The following is a 19400-nucleotide window of genomic DNA, read 5'->3' on the forward strand; positions in this document are numbered from 1 at the left end:
ATTAACGCTACAGGGACATAAGGTTTCGCCTTGCATGATCCACACACACAGCTGTCTGAGAAAACCTGCTACCACTAGATGGCAGTATTCCGCTAAAACAGACAACGGCAGCGAAATCAAGCGTTCTTCCTCATTCTTCCTCAAGCGTTCTTCCTCATCTTCCTCAACCTGCGAAATGAAAGTCTCAAAATGTCCAAAAATCCAAATGAATCAAATAGGATCGGCTCAGAAACGAGTCAATGAATGCACGCGTGTCACCTCGTCCACAAATACACATCTTACTTGTTGCATGCACAAATTCTGGCCTACATTAATAAAAAATTGAGGTTTTGTATTAACAACTATGTCTCTATTTGTACAAAATGCTGCACATTAATGTGATTTTGGATTTTGCACGTTGTATTGTACAGTTGTATTGTATTAGTTTAAATGTAGTGACGCACATTTGTGAATTTGTCAAATAGATGGGTAGTTGTGCACACATTAATAATTAGCACCATGCCTATTCATTTGTAGTTGTTTGTGTGTGGGTTGTGAAATGCTTAAAAACCTCGAAAAGAAAGTCTCAAAATCCAAATTAATCAAATGAGATCGACTCAGAGGAGACGTCAATGAATGCACGCGCGTCACCTGATCCACACATGCACATCTTCTGTGTTGCATGTGCAAATTATGATACACTAATACAAAGGAAAACATTTGTATTCACAAAAATGTCTCTATTTGTACAAATTGCTTCACATTCATTCAATTTTGAATTTTGCACACACAAGTTGAAAGGCATGGATAAAACATTTCTGCAACATCATGTATCAAGTTAATTTATAAGTGTGCTTGCGCGTGTTAATCATTTTGATACTATAATCATCCCATATTTATCAAATTCAGGAACGGGTTGGAAATGAGAGGACAAGATATGGAAATAGGAATAAAGATGTCATTATTACAAAGTTAAGAATTGGTCACACTGCATTAAATTATAGTCTTTATAAAATAGGGAAGCATGATGCAGGAAACTGTGATAATTGTGAGGATTTAGAAACAGTGCAGCATATTATTTTAGAAAGTGCTGCATATGAAAGGGAGAGACAACAGTTAAGTCAAGAGTTACGATGGATGGAAGTTGATACAATTTCAATATAAGTATTGTTAGTAAATGGGTCAAGACAATCAAGAATTCATGAATTAATATTTAAATATCTAAATAAAACAGGAATAATAAATAGAATTTTTTTTCTTCCAAAGCCAAGTATACTCCACACTCCAGATCAGTAGGTGGCTGAAATGCACTATTTATGTTGGTCTGCCAATCCGCCATTAAACACCAGAAGAAGAAAAAGAAAAGTTTCAGCGTCGAGTCTTCTGAGGTGAGGAGAGCAGTTCACGGTATTTCTCATATTTACACAACCACCACACACACTTTATAGAGTTTGATTAAGCGACAGACTCATTTCTGTATTGTTTTCATCGATCACAGCGATACTTGTGCGTCTTTTCTGGCGTCTTCCTTCTGAAATAAACATTTAGTGCAGCAGCAGCGAGCATGAGGAGAATATGTTGAGTTCATTCAGACCTGAGCGAGTTTGTGTTCGTTTGTGTGATTGTCTCGATGTTTGGAGTGAGAACTGTTACTGAATGTCGAGTTAAGAGGTAAAGTTTGAGATCTGTGAGGGGAATTGATGTGAATTGATCTCTTACTTTACGTTGAGCCTATAATGAGCCACGTGAGACATTAAATCAACTCTTAAATGTTAATATTATAAATGAATAGCGCTTTACTCTTTGAACAATATTGCTTTGTAATGCTCTTTATTTTTAAACGTTTTATGATCAGTTTCAGCGCACATAAAATGTAATATTTTAACAATTTAAGATTTATTTCCACATATAAATAAACCCCAGGCAAAATTAATCATTAGGGCCCGAGCACCGATGGTGTGAGAACCCTCTTGGAATTGCTCTGTTTATTATTATTATTATTATTATTATTATTATTATTATTATTATTATTATTATTATTATTATTATTCTCCGCATTTAATTGCATTTTTGAGGGCCTAAACATGCTCGAAAACTCACGAAACTTTGCACACGCGTCAGAACTGGCGAAAATTTACATCTGATATAGGTTTCAGAATTGGACGGGGCAAAATGGCTCGATAGCGCCACCTATAAAAGTTCAACGGAGTGCGCCTCCCGCAACGTTCCACGTACGTGCACGAAATTCGGTACATACATGTAATGACCTAATACCTACAAAAAAGTCTCTTGGAGCATAGCCCTAAACACAACAGGAAGTCAGCCATTTTGAACTTCCTCTCAGATTTTTGTGCAGTTTTTGCCATTTTCAGGCCTCGTACTTTAACGAACTCCTCCTACAGTTTTAATCTGATCATCTTCAAATTTGGTGAGTGTAATCTTAAGGCCTTTGCGACGTTAAATTGCGAAGATCTTGAGTTTTCGTCAAAGGGCGGGTCCTCGGCGGCCTGACAAATTTCGATGTTTCGCCATGAAACAGGAAGTTGCTGTAACTCAGGCATGGAATGTCCAATCTGCCCCAAACTTCACACTTTTGATAAGCGTTCTGTCCTGAACACATGACCATGCTCATATTCAGTTACAGTCATAGCGCCACCTGCTGGCAACAGGAAGTGACATGTTTAACACTGTTATGGACTCCTAATAACATATAAAAAAGTGCCAGCAAGTGCTAAACATGCTAACAACATAATAGAAGCATGCTAAAACATGCTAGCAAACTCTTAGCTAAGTGCTAAAGCATGCTATTATTGCAATTAAATAGGAATTTGCTGTAACTCAGGCATGGAATGTCCAATCTGCCCCAAACTTCACACTTTTGATAAGCGTTCTGTCCTGAACACATCTACATGAGAAAATTCAGGTATAGTAATAGCGCCACCTACTGGTAACAGGAAGTGTCATGTTTAACACGTTGATGCCATTCTAGCAACATGTTAAAAATGCCATTGACTTCTAAACATGCTAGAAACATGTTAAAACATGCTAGCAATACTTAGCTAAGTGCTAAAGCATGCTAATTCAATGAAACAGGATGTTGTTGTTACTCAAGAAGGCAATGTCCAATCTGCGCCAAACTTCACACATTTGATAAGAGTTATCTCTTGAACACATGTCCATGCTCATATTTAGTTATAGTCATAGCGCCACCTGCTGGCAACAGGAAGTGACGTTTAACACTGTTATGGACTCCTAATAACATATAAAAAAGTGCCAGCAAGTGTTAAACATGCTAACAACATACTAGAAACATGCTAAAACATGCTAGCAAACACTTAGCTAAGTGCTAAAGCATGCTATTGCTGCAATTAAATAGGAATTTGCTGTAACACAGGCATGGAATGTCCAATCTGCCTCAAACTTCACACGTTTGATAAGAGTCATGGCCTGAACACATCTACATGAGAATATTCAGTCATAGTAATAGCGCCACCTGCTGTCAACAGGAAGTGACATGTTTAACACTGTTGTGGTCTCCTAATAACATATAAAAAAGAGCCAGCAAGTGCTAAACAGGTTAGCAACATACTAGAAACATGCTAGCAAACACTTAGCTAAGTGCTAAAGCATGCTATCACTGCAATTAAATAGGAATTTGCTGTAACCCAGGCATGGAATGTCCAATCTGCCCCAAACTTCACACGTTTGATAAGAATCATGGCCTGAACACATGTCTATGCTCAAATTCAGTTATAGTAATAGCACCACCTACTGGCAACAGGAAGTGACATGTTTAACACGTTGATGCCGTTCTAGCAACATGTTAAAAATGCCATTGACTTCTAAACATGCTAGAAACATGTTAAAACATGCTAGCAATACTTAGCTAAGTGCTAAAGCATGCTAATTCAATGAAACAGGACTTTGTTGTTACTCAAGAAGGCAATGTACAATCTACCCCAAACTTCACACGTTTGATAAGAGTTATCTCTTGAACACATGTCCATGCTCATATTTAGTTATAGTCATAGCGCCACCTGCTGGCAACAGGAAGTGACGTTTAACACTGTTCTTGACTCCTAATAACATATAAAAAAAAGGCCAGTAGGTGCTAAACATCCTACCAACATACTAGAGACATGCTAAAACATACTAGCAAACACTTAGCTAAGTGCTAAAGAATTATATTACTGCAATTAAATATGAATTTGCTGTAACTCAGGCATGGAATGTCCAATCTGCCCCAAACTTCACACTTTTGATAAGCGTTCTGTCCTGAACACATGACCATGCTCATATTCAGTTACAGTCATAGCGCCACCTGCTGGCAACAGGAAGTGACATGTTTAACACTGTTATGGACTCCTAATAACATATAAAAAAGTGCCAGCAAGTGCTAAACATGCTAACAACATACTAGAAGCATGCTAAAACATGCTAGCAAACTCTTAGCTAAGTGCTAAAGCATGCTATTATTGCAATTAAATAGGAATTTGCTGTAACTCAGGCATGGAATGTCCAATCTGCCCCAAACTTCACACTTTTGATAAGCGTTCTGTCCTGAACACATCTACATGAGAACATTCAGTTATAGTAATAGCGCCACCTACTGGTAACAGGAAGTGTCATGTTTAACACGTTGATGCCATTCTAGCAACATGTTAAAAATGCCATTGACTTCTAAACATGCTAGAAACATGTTAAAACATGCTAGCAATACTTAGCTAAGTGCTAAAGCATGCTAATTCAATGAAACAGGATGTTGTTGTTACTCAAGAAGGCAATGTCCAATCTGCGCCAAACTTCACACTTTTAATAAACGTTCTGTCCTGAACACATGACCATGCTCATATTCAGTTACAGTCATAGTGCCACCTGCTGGCAACAGGAAGTGACATGTTAAACACTGTTGTGGACATAAAAACATATAAAAAAGTGCCAGCAAGTGCTAAACATGCTAACAACATACTAGAAAAATGCTAAAACATGCTAGCAAACACTTAGCTAAGTGCTAAAGCATGCTATTGCTGCAATTAAATAGGAATTTGCTGTAACACAGGCATGGAATGTCCAATCTGCCTCAAACTTCACACGTTTGATAAGAGTCATGGCCTGAACACATCTACATGAGAATATTCAGTTATAGTAATAGCGCCACCTGCTGTCAACAGGAAGTGACATGTTTAACACTGTTGTGGTCTCCTAATAACATATAAAAAAGAGCCAGCAAGTGCTAAACAGGTTAGCAACATACTAGAAACATGCTAGCAAACACTTAGCTAATTGCTAAAGCATGCTATCACTGCAATTAAATAGGAATTTGCTGTAACCCAGGCATGGAATGTCCAATCTGCCCCAAACTTCACACGTTTGATAAGAATCATGGCCTGAACACATGTCTATGCTCAAATTCAGTTATAGTAATAGCGCCACCTACTGGCAACAGGAAGTGACATGTTTAACACGTTGATGCCGTTCTAGCAACATGTTAAAAATGCCATTGAGTTCTAAACATGTTAGAAACATATTAAAACATGCTAGCAATACTTAGCTAAGTGCTAAAGCATGCTAATTCAATGAAACAGGACTTTGTTGTTACTCAAGAAGGCAATGTACAATCTACCCCAAACTTCACACGTTTGATAAGAGTTATCTCTTGAACACATGTCCATGCTCATATTTAGTTATAGTCATAGCGCCACCTGCTGGCAACAGGAAGTGATGTTTAACACTGTTCTTGACTCCTAATAACATATAAAAAAAATGCCAGTAGGTGCTAAACATCCTACCAACATACTAGAGACATGCTAAAACATACTAGCAAACACTTAGCTAAGTGCTAAAGAATGATATTACTGCAATTAAATATGAATTTGCTGTAACTCAGGCATGGAATGTCCAATCTGCCCCAAACTTCACACTTTTGATAAGCGTTCTGTCCTGAACACATGACCATGCTTATATTCAGTTACAGACATAGCGCCACCTGCTGGCAACAGGAAGTGACATGTTTAACACTGTTATGGACTCCTAATAACATATAAAAAAGTGCCAGCAAGTGTTAAACATGCTAACAACATATTATAAACATGCTAAAACATGCTAGCAAACTCTTAGCTAAGTGCTAAAGCATGCTATTATTGCAATTAAATAGGAATTTGCTGTAACTCTGGCATGGAATGTCCAATCTGCCCCAAACTTCACACTTTTGATAAGAGTCATGGCCTGAATACATCTACATGAGAATGTTCATTTATAGTAATAGCGCCACCTACTGGCAACAGGAAGTGACATGTTTAACACGTTGATGCCGTTCTAGCAACATGTTAAAAATGCCATTGAGTTCTAAACATGCTAGAAACATGTTAAAACATGCTAACAATGCTTAGCTAAGTGCTAAAGAATGCTAATTCAATGAAACATGACTTTTTTGTTACTCAAGAAGGCAATTTCCAATTTGCACCAAACTTCACACGTTTGATAAGAGTTCTGTCCTGAACACACATCCATGCTCATATTCAGCAATAGTCATAACGCCACCTACTGGCAACAGAAACTGACATGGTTAACACAGTAATACAGTACTAACCACATAATTATTGTGTACTAAGCATGCTAGAAACAGACTAAACATGCTAGCAACACTTAGCTGAGTCATGAAGCATGCTATTATCACCATTATACAAAACATTTTGTTACTAACTTTGACATACTCTTACTATATATACCTCCTTAAATGTACATTTCCCAACCATGCTCTGTCTTCCTAAAGCCACCGAGTGTTGATGGCACGGGTGCGAGGGCCCTTTCATCGCTGCTTGCAGCTTTAATTTTTAAATATATTTTATATAGTCCTATAATGTTTTTTATATAATATATTAAAATGTATATTTGTTAAGGCTATCTTCATTGCCTAGATATAATTAAACAAAAACACATCTAACAGAACATAACCTGAGTTGTTCATTTTTTACAATATGTTCTTATTTTTATTTTTTATTTTTTTTCATTAACGAAATGTCAATCTTCGTCTTTATAACAGAAGATACAAAAATCTTCAGCCTATTACATGTATAACGGATTATCACCTTATAAACAGTCCTTTGTGGAATAAGGCTATATAGAAATAGCATAACCTATGGTTATAGCATCTTAATTTAAACTTTATTTTGGTATTAGGTTATTAAAATGCTAACTCATCTATCTAATGTAAAGAGCTGGATAAGGCTACTTAAATAGGCCTTATGTCATTAAATGTAGGCCATCTACGATAGACTAAATATTTTTAACGTTAGTCATTCATTTAAGCAATGACTAATATCGCACGTTAATCAATCCTGGGTGCAGTTCAAGCATCAAGCACCGGCAAAAGTAGGCTAATGATAATAAATGTGTCTAAAAAAAATAAAGCATTTTCATTATGTATTAATAGGCTGTGTACAGTATCATAACATTGAACAACTCAACAGAAATCAGATGATTTAGATTAATTCACAAATAACACACATGTAAATGCGGTGGACAAAAAATAAATAGCCCTATCTAAGCTTTCACATTGCCTTTTAAGTCTAGTAATTTACATAATAATAGCAGACGCTTTTGTCCAAAGCAGCTTTAAAAGTGAGGAAAACAACGAAACCGTTATAAAGATAAAATAATACATAGATAAAAAGTTTCAACCGTTTTTAGAAACACACACACACACACACACACACACACACACACACACAGTGTGAGCAATGTTCTTATTAGGTGTTTACGCGTTTGTCACAGAAACGATAAATATTTAATCATAATCACGACAAATATTAGAGAAAAATACAGTATGATGTATGCCAGCATATTGCGCATCAAAACAAACTTGTCCTTCCATCACGGTTGAACCAAGCGGCAACCTCCCCGTCTCTCTCTTGAAACCAACACGGAAGTGAGTTAAACTGCAATTCATTGACTGGCCGCTTGAGGCTGTTGTCAGAAGTGAGTCAAATCTGTATCTCCCCCATGTTAAAATGACCAACTTTACAGCAGAAAAAAACATGTTTACAGCCTGGTGTCTGTATGTGGCTTTGGTCTATACAGCTAATTTTGCCCTTCATGACAACTGTGAGGGGGGTGAATTTTTTTATAACTCTTCCGTTTAGTTGATTAATATTTAAAGTTCTGCAAGGGTGTGGCCACTTGAGTGACAGGTGGATTGCCGCTGATGTCAATGCTAGCCGTTTGTCTGCTGTTGGCTGTTACTAGCCGTCAGTTCACCTCAGCAAATTTTAGCTGCTGAACTTATCATCTCTGCAGTGTTTTGTGCTTTTTTTTCGGGATTATTTCATACAATTTAAAACACCCATTACTTCGCCCACGACTTTGGGTTCCGTCGTTGTCGTCGAGTATCATTCGAGAGAACAACCAGCGCTGTATTTCAGTTGTTTTCCTCTGTGAACATGCACTAATGGATGTCTGACAATTTCGTTGCTTTTTGGAGTTTTCAGATTTAAAAACGTCAATAAAGGCTCGTTCGTTCTGCTCTCACGGAACAGATAGATTATAATATGCTTATGTACCGTCAGATGAAATCCTGCAGGCGTCGGCGCTTTCTCCGTCCATGCAATAACGTTAAATGTACATCCTTGAATGAGCGCGGATTTTCTAGCTCATTTACTTGAACTTCATAGGCAATATATCTATGGAGAGGTGGCCAAAATCAGAATTTAAAATGGACCGAATAAGCTCTCTACGAACTTGACGAGCGATGCCGCGCTGACGGACCATAGACTATAAAAAAAGAGTGACTGACATGTATGCACATAAATCACTGTCTCACACACACACTCTCAGAGTAATATTAAGTTACTGCATAATGCATTTTCAACTAGCAGAATAGTACAGAATCACGATACACAGTCTCACTTGTAGCCATGTCTTTTAACTATTATAATATTTCGAAGGGCAAAAATAGGAACTTTTAATTGAGCTCCTCAGCTCCACTCACGCCCCGCCTCTTTGCCCATTTTCTGTTATCCGGGAGTGACGCAAGGCCAAGATGGCGACGGCCGGCTCCGCCCACTTTAGGCTTCAAAAATGCTCTTCAGAAACCTACGGGTGACGTCACGGACACTACGTCCATATTTTTTTACAGTCTATGGGTTGAACTCGCACTAGATCCAGCAACAGTGAGCTAGAGCTCTAGCTCCTCCCATTTGACACTGCAGCGAATCCCCGCTCACTAAATTTAGCAAGGTGGAGCTGGAGCTCCAGCGAGGGGAGGAGCTGGAGCTCTAGCTCCTCCCATTTGGCTCTGCATCGAGCACCATCTCTAATTTTCGCATGTTTTTGACTGTTAAAGCGATATAATCACGAAAAATAACTTTTGTTACCCGCGAGCTGTGTGTGAGGCGGCTTTACTCTATGTATGTGTGCAGAAAAAACAACATCTCTCAGACAGCGCGCAAGTACCGAAAAGTTTAAAATACGCGTGAATGTTTAAACTGGTAAGACTCAAAAAAGACTGCAAATGGTAAACTTTAGTTACGTTACTCATGATGCAATGCCTGCAGCGCGCTTAACGATTGCCTAGTGCAACACATTTAGAGAGACGAGAGATAGAAGACGCAGCACCGCTGAAGCACTCACGCTGTTTGTGAAATTGCGTCTCGTAGACAGTTTTAAAATGACTGATTTGATTTTATAATCTGTGTGGATTAATTTACCAATACAACCTACATGCTAAAGTGAATCAATGTTTGCGGGAATTTCCCGCATTATAAGTGGGAGACCTGCGGGAATGATTAAAATTATGCGCAATACCCGCGCCGAAATTCAAGCCCTGATTTTACAGTTCTTTAAAGTAGGTAATGAAGAATAGGTGTTCATATTTCACTCTCTTAGTGTTCATGGTGTAACTCTGTGTCGTCGGTGTTGCGAGAGGCAACACTCTTGAAAGTGTCGAACTAATACTTTGAGGGTTGTTCCCATATTTACACTTTTAAAGTGTTGAAATTATGTACATTGATGTTGATTTCCGGATTTCAAATGTACTGTGTAGTGATTAATGTAGTTATTATAAGATCAAACTATATATTTAGATTGATTTGGACATTATGCTGCTGTAATCTGTAGTGGTTGAGGAAGATGAGTGTCATTGTTTTGTGTTATTGATGTTTTATCCATGTTATAGTTTAAGAAATAAGAGTATTGTCTTTCAGTAGAGCAGTTTAACAGGCTTTTATCATCTATCCTGACTCAAGTAATGTGTTTCTAACAGCAAACACTCAGAATAAAGTGAGATGATCTGCTGATGATCCTGAATGGCTTGTTGAATGAGTGTTGATAGTCTGAGGCTCATCAATATTAACAGATCTGCTGAAAACACTCTTTATTTCATGACAATACTTCCTGTTTTCTCCTCATTTATTATGCTGATGTCTTAAGATCTCCTGTAAATTGACACTTAAAGCTCATTTCATTGGTGTCAGCAGACTGAGGGGATTTGCTGGTTACTATATGTACATTTATTTCTGTGTTTATGATTTTAACTGTTTTTCTTACCATTATTCATATTTGGAAGAATTTAAATTAGTTATATTCTTTTATTTATTTCTAGATACCTGTATTTTAATGAAGAAACAGAATATTGTGTTTCTGGTGTCCCACTTTCACATGCGTATGAATGGAAGTCAGTGCAAGGAAAAGTCTAGTGTGAACGGCCATTAATAATTCAAAACGTTTTTAGTAAAATAAATATCAATCTCAAAGTTGGTGTCAAAATATGGCAACAATGGGATTTGTCCCAGAGGGTTGTTCCATAAAAGACGCTTAGAAAAGCGGGGATTAAACTCCAAAACCGGACTTGAATGAGCCTAACAAATGAGTTGGGGCTAAAGTGGTTCCATAAAAGGTAATTGAAGCTCACGCAATCTCACTAATTTGATCCAGGTTTATCTAGTCTAGATAATTGCGTGTGCACGCGTTTCTTAAGCAGCCCTAGAGGTCGATCATAGATCAAATCGATCCACCATCAAACAGCGTACATATTTTGTGCTGTTTTATGCGTTTGTGACATGTTTTCCCCCCCCCCCCTCAGTTCAAAACTTACATTTTACAGTTATATTCTCCATCTGTAAATGTTCGAAAGCCATGCAAATGTATCCATTTTGCTGCTAATTTTCATATTGAACGAGTGCTGCTGCGCGCATGTGCGCCAAATAGGAGCGCAATAATTCTTAAAATCGGAAAATTCGGAAAATTAATATGCGATATTTTATAACACTAGAAATATCTTCTAATTATAATAATTTATCTTTAGGATGTTGGATAAGTTGCACTGAACTTCAAGCAAACAGAAGTACTTCAGTGAAGTAGCCTATAATTTAGGGAAGTTTATTTTAAGAAACTAAATGCCTATATAAATATACAAAATATAGTTTTGGGTATAGGACCTATGCTATTTATTAAAGAAGATGTATACTTATTTAGAATGCTGAGAATTACAGCTTTTAATGCAATATTTTTTTGGAAAGCAAGAATCCCCAGTTTTAAATGAGTAGATTTAGTTTCTAAAGTACATTATGGAGAGGATAACATTAAATTAAGAGCAAATGTATACATTTTGAAAAGATATGTGCAACTCTAAAATCAAAGAATATTCCATAAAATAAAGGAATATATATTATTAACTACATTTTTATATAACACTCCCTCCCTTTTATTTCTAGTAATTTGTTCTTTTATTTATTTACTTATTTAATATTGCATATTTGATATTCAAATAATATTACTTGAATAACTATTAGGAATTATGTGTCATTATAAGAGTTTGATATAAATATGTTAATGTTACATTTTTATTACTATTTATTTATTGTTTTTTGTCTTATCCCCCTTAAATCATATGTAAAAGTGTCTATGAACTTTTTGGTTATTGTTCTATTCATGTGTGTTTTTAGGCTATGTGTTGGTGGGTATTATCACAAAAGAAAAAAAGTAGAAGGAAAAATAAGGAATATTTATTGGGGGAAAATATGATGTCTTTAAAGGAACTGTAAATTTGTATAATTGTGTTAAATGTGTTTGAATTGAAAGACATAATAAAGTACATATATATATATATATATATATATATATATATATATATATATATATATATATATATATATACACTAAAATATTTGTTATTTGGACATTAGATGTGCCTTATTTAGAATTTTAAACCTGTGTGTATATTTTTATGATAGCAATAACTGTAAAGGGACTATTGTAATGGGGTAAATCAAATGTAGGCTAATATACTGTCAATTACTAAGCTCAGATTCATCTTACCAGTTAAAATTTAAAATTTAAAATTTGCTTTTGTAATTATTTATTTTTAATTTTGTGATTTTAACTTATGCTTTACAAAGCTTTTTTTAGATTGTGTTCTAATGTTCTTCTAATCATAAACATGTACTACAGCTGCCAAACAAAACCAGAGAGAAATGTATTCATAAATCTTTAAAACAATCTAATTAAATCTTGGGCACAAAACATTCAGCCAGTAAAAAAAGAAAACCTGTAGTATATATATATACAGTGCTATGCATAAGTTTAGGCACCCATGCTAAAGTTGACTAAAAAGAGGAATAAAAAATCATCTTTTGGAAATTGAACTTAATGCCTTAATTTAAAAAAATAGGAAAAATCCAACCTTTAAGAACACCAATTTTCTTTGTGAATGAATAATGTATCGTAAATAAATAAATGTTCTTCCTTAAAATACAGGGTGCTCTCAATGCAAATCAAACTAGCTATTAGGCTAACTGAAATAAAACCATGCCAATCTCAAGGTATGGTGAAGGCTATGTGATGATGTGGGGCTATTTTAATTCCAAAGGCCAAGGGAACTTTATCAGGATGCATAGTATCCAAAAAAATAAAAAAACTTAAAAATAAAAATCTGCCTGCCTCTATGGGAATTTAACATAGGGGTGTCCAAACTTATGCACCCTGTATTTTAAGGAAGAACATTTATTTATTTACGATACATTATTCATTCACAAAGAAAATTGGTGTTCTTAAAGGTTGGATTTTTCCTCATTTTTTAAATTAAGGCATTAAGTTCAATTTCCAAAAGATGATTTTTTATTCCTCTTTTTAGTCAACTTTAGCATGGGTGCCTAAACTTATGCATAGCACTGTATATATATATATATATATATATATATATATATATATATATATATATATATATATATATATTGTATTTAGGCCTATCTTTCTATCTATATATATATATATATATATATATATATATAGGTCTATATTGACTAATTTATCATTGTAGCCTTATTTAAGTTGATTTTCTGTATACTGTGTATTTATTTTTGGACTAATAGTGGTCAATAAAGTCCAATAATGGTATGAGAGAGTGTCAGTGGTAATATCATTGTGTTCCTATTGGTCAGTGTTAGAGGATCTGTGTAACAACTGAGGCTTAGCCTGACAGTTAGCCTGCCCTGGACCAGACTAGTTTCCCAGCATAAGTTGCCGGGGTAACTGAGTTTGAACTTTTTTAAGTTTGATTTATGAAACCGAATCTTCCAAAAATAAGCCTGACTAACCGAAATAAGCCTGGCTTATACTCTAATCTTGGTTTATGGAACAGCCCCCAGGATTCAGATTCGATAATGTTTTAAAAATAATTGGAAGAAAAATATCCCTCGTTCAAGGAAATTTTCAAGTGTCAGTTAGTATAAAAACAAACTCAGTAACTGATATATTTTTGATTTTGGGCAGATCAGTGAAGCTCCTCCCACACCAATTGCATCATCAACGAAGCTCCTCCCACATCAGTCACATGGTCAGTGAAGCTCCTCCCACATCAATTCTCCAATAAATGCTGTAAATTCCCATCAGCTACAAGTGAAGACGAGCATCAGAGCATCAGGAAGAGCTGAAATCTGCGAAGACTGAGTTTATTAAAGAGGACAGTGAGAACATGAGTGATCCAGAACCCTGCAGAATGAAACACACTGAAGATCCTGAAGAACAAAGAGGTTGGTGTTTATTCTCCATTCATTCATGATGCTGAAGAACATTCATGTTAGAAACATTCAAGCACTTCATCACATTTAGATAAACAGTTCAACTATGAAATGGTACACAATGTTCTTGGTTTTTCTTCAACAAATGGTCAGTAAAGGGAGGTTTGAGAAATTTTTATATTGATTATCAACATACTATTTTAACTGATAAATAATCAATTTATAAAAAGGCAGCAAATTATCATAATATTTAAAACAGTTGTCTACTTTCTACTATTACTTTAGGTAGGGTGACCATACGTCCTCTTTTTCCAGGTCATGTCCGGCCGGGATTTCGAGATCGCCCAAAATATCCGGGATTCGGCTTTTGCTTTCTCGTCGCCATTCATTTTGTTTACATGCACACCTTTTGATTCAATAGGACTGAATTAATTCTGATTGGTGAATCTGAATGTAGTGTTTACATGAACGCTAAACAAGTGATCGGTTGATGTGCGTTTTAACATTGCTAAGAAAATTCCTGTGTTTTCGTCTCGATCGGGATCCGTGTGAAGCAGAATGCATGACCTGCAAAGATGGCATGTACGTGTCAGTGTCAAATAATGTAATAATGTAAACATAATGAATGGTGACTGTAGAAAGCAAAAGCCGAATCCCGGATATTTTGGGCGATCTCGAAATCCCGGCCGGACATGACCTGGAAAAAGAGGACGTATGGTCACCCTACTTTAGGGCTCACTTTCATGTCCTTTCAATTTGTATTTCTTTCAGTGTATTATTTTGATGTACTGAATTTTATTTAATACATTTTTCTTTCATGTCAGACCTGATGGAAGAGAGCAAGGAGAGTGAAGAACTGAGTGAAGTGAAGGAGGAGAGAGAAGAACTGAGTGAAGTGGAGGAGGAGAGTGAAGAACTGAGTGAAGAGGAGGAGGAGAGAGAAGAACTGAGTGAAGTGAAGGAGGAGAGTGAAGAACTGAGTGAAGTGAAGGAGGAGAGTGAAGAACTGAGTGAAGTGGAGGAGGAGAGTGAAGAACTGAGTGAAGTGAAGGAGGAACATCATGTCAAACCTGGAGAAAAACCTCTGAGTCGCTCAAAGACTAAAAAGACATTTTTAAAGAAAAGAAGAGCCAAGAAATCTTTCACCTGCACTCAGTGTGGAAAGAGTCTCACAACCAAAGATGGTCTTGATGTTCACATGAGAGTTCACACTGGAGAGAAGCCGTTCTCGTGTGATCAGTGTGGGAAAGATTTCAGTCAATCTTCAAACCTTAAAGGACACATGAGGATCCACACCGGAGAGAAGCCGTTCTCGTGTGATCAGTGTGGGAAAGTTTTCAATCGATCATCATCCCTTAAAGGACACATGAGGATCCACACCGGAGAGAAGCCGTTCTCGTGTGATCAGTGTGGGAAAGTTTTCAGTCGATCATCATCCCTTAAAGAACACATGAGGATCCACACCGGAGAGAAGCCGTTCACATGTGATCAGTGTGGCAAAACATTTATCTGTGTATCAGAGCTGAAGAAACACTTGACAGTTCATACGAAGGAGAAGCCGCATTCATGTTCTGTGTGTGGAAAGAGTTTTTCACTGCTGCAATATTTACATAAACATGAGAAAACTCACACTGGTGTAAAAGAGTACATGTGCTTTGAGTGTGAGAAGACTTTTACTAGAGCGGGCAGTTTAAAACAGCACCAGAGAATTCACACTGGAGAAAAACCTTACAAGTGTTCACACTGTGACAAGAGATTCAGTCGATCAGCATATCTGAGGTCACATGAGAGGATCCACACTGGAGGGAAACCGTACACGTGTGATCAGTGTGGACAGAGTTTTACTTTTAAAAATACACTGAAGCTACACATGAGAGTTCACACTGGAGAGAAACCGTTTAAGTGTGATAAATGTGGGAAAGATTTCAGTCAATCATCACACTTTATTGTTCACATGAGGATCCACACCGGAGAGAAGCCGTTCTCATGTGATCAGTGCGGCAAAACATTTCTCTGTGCATCAAACCTGAAGAAACACCTGACAGTTCATATGAAGGAGAAGCCGCATTCATGTTCTGTGTGTGGAAAGAGTTTTTCACTGCTGCAATCTTTACATAGACATGAGAAAACACACACTGGTGTGAGAGAGTACATGTGCTTTGAGTGTGAGAAGACTTTTACTACAGCGGACAGTTTAAAACAGCACCAGAGAATTCACACTGGAGAAAAACCTTACAAGTGTTCACACTGTGACAAGAGATTCAGTAACTCATCACATCTGAAATCACATGAGAGGATCCACACTAGTGTAACGACTGAGTGCGAATCAAACACAAATGAAGCTTCCAGGTGTTTTGTTCAAACATAACTCCACACAGGACTCAACATTCCAGAACTTAAATCACCAATCCAGAGCCATAAAATCAGGCTTCAGCCAGTCTACGCTAACCAACGAAAAACCCCAGCTAAGAACTTTATGGCCATGCGGGCTTCAAAGAGATGAGCCCAACTAAAGGAAGAACGTGTCAATGTTAGATTGGTTCCAAAGACTGATTGGTTCAGAGATGGCTAAAGCTCTGTGCTCGATCAAGATAACAGCAGAGAAGCTGCTGGACTCCACACAGACACAAAGCAGACCCCAGTCTCCTTAAGGAGACCTATGAATGACCCAGTGTTGAAATCACTTCAAACCAAAGAGACTGAGACTTTGACTCTGGGATCAAATCATTCAGAACAATTGTCGATGGACTTATAATCAAACATCATGCAACTACATAATTCTGTTGTTTTTACAATATGTGGGCATGTCTAATATGCTTAGATCCCATATAATTCATGTAATTGTTGTAACTATTAGATGCTTGAATGAAAGTGTGTCGCGCTTCCTATCGCTACGATCGTATGTTCTTAATTAAAAAGATGGCTTGCGTGAAATTTGTGTCAAATGTTCTGTATTCTTATAATAGTAATAATGTCTAAACTGTGGCCTCTTTCCTCTCTGCTAGAGCTTAGAGAGTAAGGAGAGCACAGATAAGCTTGATTTATGATAAGAGATGAAGAGAACGCCACCTCCTAAATTAAGCCAGTGTCTTAATTGGTCAGTTCTCTTAGGATGCTGGACAAACATGTGAGTTTAAAATCTTAGACCCGAACAAAGTTTGCGCGCTCTCTCGGTGAAAGAATTTTCAACAAGGTTGAAAAGGTGCGCGAAGGGAGAAGAGAACAGAAAGACAGTAACCATGTAGAAGCGCAGAGACAAAGAACCCAAATCAAGATCAGAAGAACGGGTTCAACAACTTCATTCAAGCCATCTAACTACTCTCGTCTCAATTTCCTTTCTTTTCTTAGTTTCTTATTTTCCGTTGTGAGTCTCAGTTCTAAGTTAAGTTTTGTGACAAGATTTCGGCCCACGTTTCTTCTGCAAAGCCAGCTTCAACAAAGACTTTCATTCATTCGCCAGCACACCACGTGATTAAGTGCATAGAATCTTGGGATTTCATCATCTTACTCTTAAACTCACTCTTTCCTCACTCTCTTCCTTTCTGCAACTCGTGTGTGCGCGCGTGTGTTTGTGTTAGATATTAGTTTTAGTCTGTGTTAGAATAATCAATAAAGTCTTGTTTTTATTTTTAAAGAGAAGTGTTACTTGTGTTATGTGCTTACAAAATTAATGTCTTAAACTGCTGATCTAAGTTACCTTGTTAACCCCCTGGGTTCGACAATCGCGCCGTCGCGATAGGCTCGCTTTTTTCAGTTCAGTTCAAAAGAAATTAATTTTGCTCTGTGGACTTTGATATTACAAGCAAGTTTCATACATCAATCGATTCTGTTAAATGTGTATTATTTTTGTGTATACTCACAATAAAAACAAAGTGTTGTGCTTTTTGCCAAATAAAGAAAAATAAACATGATGCGAGTTCTGCCTTCTCTCTGTCAGTAAAGACCATTCTGAAACACGTCCGAAAATGAACTGTAACTCAGCGAATACTCAGTCAAACAGGCATACAGACACACAGGCATGAAGCTTGAATTATCTTCTTTTAAATGAGGTAATTTATATAAAAAACAAATATTCTCATCTTGTGAAATCTGTATTAAAAGAGAGCGATTCCAGTCAAGCTCATTAGAGCTAATTCAAATGTAATGTGACTCCGCCCACGGAGAGCGCACGCTATTCAAACGCAAATTACTGAGGCAATCCAAGCAAACCTGTGAACGCCCCAATATCAGCGCGAGAAAACACAAGTTTAATCAGACCATTGTAGCCTACGTGTTTACACCATCTGGCAGCGCTGTGAGGAATAATAATAATGGAAAATCTACCTCAGAGTGCGGGTATTGCAGGAGAGAGGATCCGAATATGTAGTAAGTTTTTTTTCCTTCTCAAGTTAATCGCGTTTCTGTGAATGAATGAACGGCAGCCGCAGAGATGCGCGCTGTTTATCACAGCTCGCAAAAAGACAGTTTAAATTTAAATTGCGTCTCTGTGTGAATGAATGATGATGTTTTAGCAAACTGTATTGCTATACTGAGTTGAGTAAAAATCGACAGAAATATGTTGAAATAAAATGTAGGCTATTTGTATAAGCAACGTATTGAACTGAAAATTAACATTTATATGCCCTAATATTTCATAAAAACAACGTTACAGTCAGGCGTTTCTGTTTGTGAATGAATGTTTCGGTTTTAGCAAACTGTATTGCTATACTGAGTAAAAATCGACTGAAATATGTTGAAATAAAATGTATTTGTATAAGCAACGTATTAAACTGCAAATTAACATTTATATTTCTTATAATAAAAATGAAAGACCTATGTTACAGACATATGAAAGACAACATTTCCTTGATTAGTTTTGGATAGATTATACATTTTTACTGTAAAATATCTGCCACCTCAAATAAGCTTTTGTTTGCCAATATTTGCTCATGTTAAATATAGTATGTTTTGTCAAAAATAAAGTTATCAAATAATCAATCAAATACTTAACTTTGAAATATGTATGATAAAATGCATACTTTAGTTTTTACAAAGAAAGATTACACTTGAATTGTTGTTGTAATTGTAACCTTTTTAATAAAAACTATATATTTACAAGGTGTAAACAAACTATTAAAAGGTAAATATAAGCCTATAAAATTATTTCTTTAAATAATTTGTATTGTTTTATTAGTGACAAATTTGGGGAGAGGATAAATATTCCAAATCTGAAAATACAGTATGAGAATTAACTGCACAATTACTAGACATGTTTTCCTTGGATATTATAGGCCAAATTGCAAGCACAATATGTGGAAAAATAAAAAAGAATTGAGATGCTTCCAACTGTTGCTCTTGCATTCTTGTGGCTCAGTGACTCACCTGAATGAATGGCTAATTAAGTATGCAGGCCCCATTGTCTCCAGGTGT

The 19400-nt window shown here is 36.5% G+C and overlaps 1 protein-coding gene across 2 annotated transcripts; it reads left to right on the top strand.

The window, feature by feature from the left end:
* The first annotated feature begins 1323 nt into the window (after positions 1–1323).
* Positions 1324–17880, top strand: LOC307167618 (uncharacterized protein). Of its 2 annotated transcripts, XM_079886868.1 has the most exons (3): positions 1324–1367; positions 13744–14003; positions 14816–17880. In XM_079886868.1, exons 2-3 carry the CDS (start codon positions 13946–13948, stop codon positions 16357–16359), a joined length of 1602 nt encoding a protein of 533 aa, XP_079742994.1. In that variant the 5' UTR covers positions 1324–1367; positions 13744–13945; the 3' UTR covers positions 16360–17880. The 2 variants fall into 2 exon arrangements, with proteins under 2 accessions (XP_079742994.1, XP_079742995.1); XM_079886869.1 differs by lacking the exon at positions 1324–1367 and having other exon boundaries at positions 13748–14003; positions 14936–17874.
* The last annotated feature ends 1520 nt before the right edge of the window (positions 17881–19400 follow it).

This window comes from Squalius cephalus, assembly GCF_949319135.1.
Source record: "Squalius cephalus genome assembly, chromosome: 1".
Lineage (NCBI taxonomy): Eukaryota > Metazoa > Chordata > Actinopteri > Cypriniformes > Leuciscidae > Squalius > Squalius cephalus.

Coding starts and splice junctions, on each gene's coding strand:
- LOC307167618 (XM_079886868.1), top strand. CDS start 13,946: ATGAGTGATCCAGAACCCTGCAGAATGAAACACACTGAAGATCCTGAA. Junction 14,004..14,815: donor AGATCCTGAAGAACAAAGAG/GTTGGTGTTTAT, acceptor CTTTCATGTCAG/ACCTGATGGAAGAGAGCAAG.